The sequence below is a fragment of the Mesoplodon mirus genome (assembly GCF_964341445.2).
Source record: "Mesoplodon mirus genome assembly, chromosome: 11".
NCBI classification, from domain to species: Eukaryota; Metazoa; Chordata; class Mammalia; order Artiodactyla; family Ziphiidae; genus Mesoplodon; species Mesoplodon mirus.
In genome coordinates, this window is record NC_138987.1 from 40,601,629 (window position 1) to 40,609,643 (window position 8,015).

General features: G+C 49.0%; 1 protein-coding gene across 1 annotated transcript in view; it reads left to right on the forward strand.

The window, feature by feature from the left end:
- SAMM50 (SAMM50 sorting and assembly machinery component) overlaps positions 1 to 1,899 on the forward strand; it is a 33,215-nt gene extending 31,316 nt beyond the window's left edge. Inside the window, exon 15 of the mRNA XM_082635889.1 lies at positions 1,687 to 1,899. Coding sequence (XP_082492015.1) covers positions 1,687 to 1,732 — 46 coding nt within the window. The 3' untranslated portion in view covers positions 1,733 to 1,899. The remainder of the gene's footprint in view (positions 1 to 1,686) is intronic.
- Positions 1,900 to 8,015: the final 6,116 nt, after the last annotated feature.

The following is an 8,015-nucleotide window of genomic DNA, read 5'->3' on the forward strand; positions in this document are numbered from 1 at the left end:
AGCCTATTTTCAGACATTTTTCTAAACAGCGAATGCAGGCAGGGACCACTTTTAAGGACCTAATGATATAAAAGGTAAAAACACCTCGTTTAGATCTGAGCGGAACGAAGTTGTCCAAGCACAGTCATGGTTCTGACTGTGGATCTTTGCCTTTTAAGGACGGTGGTGAGGTTTACTCAGGGTCACACGGGGACTGTAGCTGTCCCTTCTGGTCAGGTGACTTCTGCTGATATGGTTGATTACTGAGCCCCCTTGACCCTGCAGAAGGTCAGGGACAACAGTTAAGAGTCTCTCTCTTGAGTCCCTTAATTGATCAGATATTTCATTCCCACGCTGAAAAAGAAAAACTTTCTGCCAGTTTTCAGGTGCTGTAAGTTCTGAGATTGGGTGACGGCACAAGTGTTGTGACAATAGAAACATTAGCTTTCCTCTGAATGAGGGGGCTGTTCTCATTGTCCAGTTTTTCTGGAAACTCTCCAGAACTTGCAAAACTGCTGTGTTCCGCAAACACTCCGTCAGCTGCTGGTTGGGATTCGGAACGTTTTTTCCCTGGAAGCTCATGCTTCCTGGTGTTCAGGTCCCGGGGTTAGGCCCTCTGTCCCGAGTACAGTACTGGTTCTGCCCCTGGGCACAGCCAGCAGGTGGGCAGCACGGGAGTCCATCCTCCACAGCGCGGGCTGCAGGGGGAGCGGTTCTCGGCCTGGCGGCGCACCAGCATCACTGTGGAGTCTCAGGAATACAGCTGCCTGGGCTGCGGCCGGTGATTCTCACCCTGCATGTGGCCGGGGCTTGAACCAGGACGTCATGGAAACAACAAGGCCTGTAGCGGGGCCCGCGGACGCGCTTGCGTTTGGGTCCAGAGTTCTGCTCTGAGGCTCCTGCCGTGACCGCAGCCATCTCCTCACTGCCCAGCCCGTTTGCTCATCTGAAAATGGGCTCAGTGATCTGTCAGCCGGTGAAAGAGCAGCACACTGAATGTAACCTGCACAGCGTCAGCGGGTACCAGATGTTGCAACCCACGTGCCCTCTTTGCATCCTTCCTTTCCTGGGAAAGGAGCAGGTTCTAAAGAGGCAGTCAGGTTACACCCTTCGGGGCTGTGGGTTCTGCCATCCTCCCCGCCCCCTCCTGGTCCTCCCTGTGTCCTGTGTTTTGCCAGGGGCCCTTCCACGGCCACGTCTCTGATCACCTCTCTGCTCTGCGCTGCGCAAAAGGGGCCTCTTCTCTGGTAGCCTCAGAAATAAACGCGAGGCTTTTCTTCCCGCCCCAGAGGTTTTGTTTTCATGAATATTTCTCTCCCAGGTCCTTCTCTTGTCTAGTTGCCGGTTGGGTCAGGACTGGGGAGGAAACAGAGAGGAGTAGAGGGGGGAGCAGGGGAGGGGGATTCGTGTCTCCGTTTTGTTCCCTTTTCCATCCTCCAAAGGCTGGTTTTCAAACCAGCAGAGGAGGCAGTGCCTGGGGACCTCTGGTGAAGCCGGGTAGCCAGGAGCCGGGGAAAGAGGCGAGAGGCGGGCAGGAAGAGCCTGGGCCTCCCGAGAGGCAGGGCCGCCCAGGCATTGCTTCTGAGACGTGCATGTTTCTGGAATTGTGCAAATGGCAGGGTGAGCAGAGCGGACCACAGTGTTGATTTTCTGCCTTAAAAACAACAACAACAACAAAAAAAAAACCAAAAAACTTTTTTTTTTTAGGATCTGTGATGGCGTCCAGTTTGGAGCTGGGATAAGGTTCCTGTAGCTGATGCAGAGCGTCCTCTGTCCCCTCCAGCAGGAGCTCTGGGACTTGGGCAGCAGTGAGTCACTCGGTGCCACACACTTTCTCTCCACATACACACGTTTCATGTGATTCTTTGAATGCAGTCCTTGTGGGCAACCATGTCAATAAATTTTACAGACAAATACTCAGATGCACTGTGGATGTGATTTGCTTTCCACAGCCAGCGTGCCCCACGCCGGCTCTTCCTGAGGACCAGGTCAAGTCGCCGAGCGTTCTCTCACGTGTGCCCCACCGCGGGGAGGGACATCAGATGTCTCCTGATTCCTCATCATCCCGCACTCTTCGGGTCTCAGTGTTCGTTCCCATGAGTCAGAGTGGTCGGCAGAGAGCTCGGAGGAGGCGCAGGCCCACCGCTAGGGAGCGCGTGTGCTCTGGCTTGATGCCGGCTGACCCGAGGGGCCCGCATCAGCGGGGGCTGCAGTCTCAGGGTCATCTCCGTGTGTGCGAGCGCCCTGCAAGAAGGAACCGTGTGTAACGTCATGGACGGGGAGGCAGAGAGGGAAGAGTGTTCTCTGGAGGGAACAGCAGCATCATTTATAAAGATGCATGAATCAGCTCCCTGTCGCTGCTGTAAGAAAGCACCACAGACCTAGAGGCTTAACTCGACACAGAGCAGTCACCTTGCAGTCTGGAGGCCAGGAGTCCAAAGTGGGTCTCACTGGGCTGAAACCAGGGTGTCAGCAGGGCTGCGGTCCTCCTGGAGGTTCTAGGGGAGGATCTGTTTCCCAGCCTTTCCCAGCTTCCGGAGGCGCCCCGCTCCTTGGCTCGTGGCTCCTTCCTGTATCTCAGCCAGCAGCTCAGTGTCTTCCAGTCTCCCTCCGGATCTTTGCCTCTCAGTTCCGTCTTGTGGGCCCTTGTGACTATACTGGGCCCACCTGGACACTCCAGGATGATCTTACTATTTTAAGATCAGATGATTAGCAACCTCAACTGTATCTGCAATCTTAATCCCCCCTTGCCATATTACGTAACATGTTCACAGGTTCCAGGAATTAGAACGTGGACATCTTTGGGGGACCATTATTCTGTCTGACACACCTAGTATCTCTCAAAGTAATACTTCAGGATATACTTTGTTAGCCACATGAGAAAAAGAGTTTAAAAAATTTGAACCTCCTTTGAATTCTTCTAAAAATGGTACCATATAAAAATGTCCAGGGGTGCCCGTGGTGCCCCAATAGGCCTTAGCTAGAGAGCTTACTGTTGGATATTCCCCCCCCTCCCAGCTGGGACTGAGTCCCCTTCCCCTTCATCCTCCTGTAACCTGGTTTATGTCTCTGCCAAGGGCGCTTGGGGTTTCAGGAGCAACCTGAGTCCAAGGACCCACCTGCTCTCAGGCCTCCGAGGGCCATCTCACCCTCACTGCCCGCATGAACTATAGGGATAGAGAACATGTAAGGGGAAGCAGTTTACCTTTCTTAATAGTTGGGAACCTGGGAAAATACACATTTTTCCCATGAGTTGTTTTATTGTTTCCAGTTTCACATTTATGCATTTGGCAAAATAAGAAACCCATGTTACAACACTGTAATGTTCAGACTATAAGTTAAGAACAATAAAATCCAGATAACACAAACTCTCAGACACCGTGACCTTTGTGAATTCATCTCCCACTTCGGTGGAATATCCAAAAAGGAGTCATTTTTGAAAAGGTACATGTTTAATCAAGCAGGGCCAGGTTACCCCAGGTCACTGGCCCAGATCCTTAATGGAAGCGCGTCAGGTCTGGCTGCCCGCCGTGTCGGGAGCCAGGTTTCAACAGCAAACACGCTCCCGAGGCTGCCCGTTTGCAAGGTGAAGTGGAAACAGCGGAGACACTGGGTAAAAATCAGGATTCTGTTCCTTCTCAGAGGTGTTAAGTGGGCAGACCGGAGCAGAAAGCCAGGAGCCCTTCACAGAGCACTTTCCATGAAAGACCAGAACCCAGGCGAGTTCACTGTGGGGGGTAACTTCATAGCTGCTGTTTTGTTTGTTTTTTCCATGGCCGCTGTTTTAGGGCATCTGGCGTCATAGAAAAGAAGCATGAAGAGCATCACAGACTCCTTCCCAAAGTACCACCCTGACTCAGTGAGGCTTTGCAACTTTTTTTTTTTTTTGGCCGCACCGTGCGTCTTGGGGGATCTTAGTTCCCTAACTAGGGATGGAACCCAGGACCCAGCGGTGAAAGCACGGAGTCCTAACCACTGGACCACCAGGGAATTCCCTTTGCATCTTAATTTTACTCCATTTTTCTCTAAATACCTGAGCATTTGGGATTAGAACAGAGTTCCATACTTGTTCAATCAGCTTTTCACTCCACTGTGCAAGGAAAGGGCCCCGAAGCCTTCCGTGGCTTCATTCTGAAGGGGAACGCTGCCGTCTCCCTTGCTGGAAACTTGCTGGGTCAGTCATCTTGCATTTGTAACAGAGGCTGACTTTAGCGAAGCTGATAGTCACAATGCTCACAGAAGAAAACCCACTGTGGTGGGTCTCGTCACCCGTTATCATGAACTTTTGGTGGTCTGTGTACACACTGACCTCTTACAAGGGTTTTATCAGCCAAGTGCTCTCCGAGCAGTGCCATGAGCCACTCGTGTCCCCGACTGTTGTCTGCAAGCCTTTTATGATCCAGTGAGGAAACAGGCTGTACTGCCAAGTGTCTCAGCTACTGGAACAAAGGGCACTCAAGCAGGCCCCGCTGATGAAGATCAGGCCACACTTCCCCTTAGGTTGATTCTTGCAAAGGCCCTGCACTTTGACATCCTCCTCATACCCTGCAGCTCCTGAGGCTAAGAATTCTCTTCTGTGCATTTGCTTTTTCTTTTTTAAAGACCAGATAAATTTACCTTTAGGATAACTAGATGTCCTCAAATGCACCGTGTGTTTAAGGATCACCAAAGAGTGAGACTCCCCTGGTGGTCCAGTGGTTAAGACTCTGAGCTTCCACTGCAGGGGACGTGGGTTCGATCCCTGGTCGGGGAATGAAGATCCCACATGCCGTGCAGCGCAGCAAAAAAAAAAAAAAAAAAAAAAGGAAGAAAAAATTTAAAAAAGATCACCAGGGGCTTCCCTGGTGGCACAGTGATTCAGAGTCCGCCTGCCAATGCAGGGGACACAGGTTCGAGCCCTGGTCTGGGAAGATCCCACATGCTGTGAAGCAACTAAGCCCATGCGCCACAACTACTGAGCCTGCGCTCTAGAGCCCGTGAGCCACAACTACTGAGCCTGTGTGCCACAACTACTGAAGCCCACGCGCCTAGAGCCTGTGCTCCACAACAAGAGAAGCCACTGTGATGAGAAGCCCGCACACTGCAATGAAGACCCAACGCAGCCAAAAAATAAATAAATTTATATATATAAAAAAAAGATAATCAAAGAGGAGCGGATTCCTTAGTCTAGGATAAAAACCGCAGAACTGCGTTTGAAATGAAATGTTTAAAGTAAGGTGGCTGTACTCAAAATTCACATTTCTAGCTACTCTTAAAAAACTGTGTCTGACGACACAAGACCTTCATTCTTACAGGGAACGGGGCTAGAGCTGGAGTGGGGTTCCTTCAGCCCCGAGTCTGCACTCCTGGGCGCCCGTGGGCCCTCTCTGGCTGCTTCAGTTATGTAATTGTCCCTGCCTGTGGCCCATCAGGAGGGGAAGCATCTGAACATGTCCAGGGAGGAGGAGGCAGGTTGGGGGCCGAGGGAGCCAGGGCAACCGTCAGAAGGTGGAGTCGTGGCCCTAGTCATGATCCTGGCTCTAGTCCTGTGGGCTTTTTTTTTTTTTCACCACACCGCGAGGCATGTGGAACTTCCCTGACCAGGGATGGAACCTGGGCCCCCTGCAGTGGAAGCATAGAGTCTTAACCACTGGACCGCCAGGGAAGTCCTCCTGCGGGCTCTTTACCAAACCCACTCCCTTCTTCCCTCTGGGCCACAGCCGGTCTTCTGTCAAGGGAGAGGATTTGGGTTTGGTACCTTCCAGTTCTGGATTCCACAGTCACAGGGATGCCGCCTGTGGGTTTTCTGAGGCTTTGTGCCCCCGTGTAAATGCGAGCTGATGTGTAACACTGTAGATCGCTTTGCCTGTTTTCGAACATTAGCTACGAGGAGTGAGCAGTGGGTACTTTGTGATTCAGACTGGACTCGAACCCCAGCGCTGTCACCAGCCAGACACAGCATTTTCTGAATCAATTATGATGCTTTCCCAGAAATTCTCTCCCAAGCCATCAGTACCCATTCATGAAATATTTACATAGTCAATGATCTCCACAGCATAACCACTTATTGGATGGTTTTTAAAAGCTTGTTTACAGCATCCAACATTTAACCTCAGGAACAATAACTAAATATAAATTTCTTTGCCTCCTTTTTTAGCTTTTTACTGATTTCTTCAGATGATTGTGTATAACAGCAGTTCTCAAACTTTTTGGCCTCAGGACCCCTTAGCACTGTCAAAAATTGTGGAGGACCCGCAAAGAGTTTTTGTTTATGTGGGTCGATGCTAATACTTACCGTATTGGAAATTAAACCAAAAATTTTAAAAATAACAAACTCATTGCTTGCTAACATAAATAACACTTTATGAAAAAACTGTATTTCCAAACACATATAGTGAAAAGAGTGGCATTGTTTTGCAATTTTGCAAATCTCTCTACTGTCTGTCTTCAAAAACACATGGATTCTCCCATCTACTTCTGCATTCAATTTCTTGCAATTGAAGTGGTTTAAGAAGAAAATCCATCCTCACATAGATAGGTATTTGTAAAAGAGGAGAGTATTTTATTTTATTTTATTTTTTAACATCTTTATTGGAGTGTAATTGCTTTACAATGGTGTGTTAGTTTCTGCTTTATAACAAAGTGAATCAGTTATGCATATACATATGTTCCCATATCTCTTTCTTCTTGCGTCTCCCTCCCTCCCACCCCTTCAGCTGGTCACAAAGCACCAAGCTGATCTCCCTGTGCTATGCGGCTGCTTCCCACTAGCTATCTACCTTACGTTTGGTAGTGTATATATGTCCATGCCTCTCTCAAGAGGAGAGTATTTTAATAGCCTTTTCAGATGACAGTGAGTATCCTTTGATACTTCACCAAAATTCAACAAGTGATAATTTTTCAAAGGTTAGTTGCAATTTGGAATTCAGAACCACATCAGTGACTTTTCACGTTCAGTTCCATCAAATGCAGTGGTCCATCTGGCACTGTGACTGGGTCTGTTACCCAGGCATGATTTTGTAGCATCATACATTGATCATTTGGGAAATACTGGTTCACAAATTATGCAAATCTTCCAAATACTGACACATGTCATGATTATGCAAAATTAAAAGATCAGTTCATTAATGTCACCACTGATCTCATCAGAAAAATCTTTTAAGTACTGAAAGCTGCCAAGCTCATGGTGGTGGATACAAGTTTCTCCAAATTCCAGTTTTCACATGAAAGCTCCTTTGTTCTCATTGGCAGCAAACACTGTTAGTTGCTTTCCTTGAAGCTCACTTCATTTCATTTTCAAGGAAACATCTGCCAAAATAACTCAAGTCGGAATAACCCTAGGGTGTCAGTCATTCCTTCAAGTAACAATGATTGATGCTCCGTGGGAAGAGTGGCTGGTTCCCTGCAGCCCAGCCACACAGTTTTTCCCTGAGACAGATGTGCCCTCTGTGCTCCCTGTGTCAGCAGGCAGAATGTCAAAGGGCTGGGATTTAATGAAACTGAGCATTTTACCTCGAGGATGTTCTCCGGTGAGCCTGGCATTTTCTTTCTTTCTTTTTAATATTTATTGATTGATTGATTGGGCTGCACTGGGTCTTAGTTGCCACGTGCGGATCTTTGTTGCGGCGTGCGAACTCTTAGTTGTGGCATGTGGGATCTAGTTCCCTGCCCAGGGATCAAACCCAAAACCACCCCCCCAAAAAAAACCAAAACCAAAAACCTGGGCCCCCTGCACTGGGAGCATGGAGACTTGGCCACTGGACCACCACAGAAGTCCGAGCCTAGCATTTTTGTTTCAGTCCCTGGGTGCAGGATACAGTGACCACAAATGTGGGCTGGGGCTCCGCCCTCCCCCGTGCTCACACCCGGGCACTTTTACCCACTGTCACCTTTGGATAAGTGCAAATGTCACCCCAGTGAACTGAGTCACCAAGTAACATCTTAGTGTTATTATAAAAATTGTTTTGACCTCGCAAATCCCCTGAAAGTCTCAGGGGCCCATGGACCACACGTTGAGAACCCCTGATCTATCATCATCCAAAGCAAGTTATTTCAGG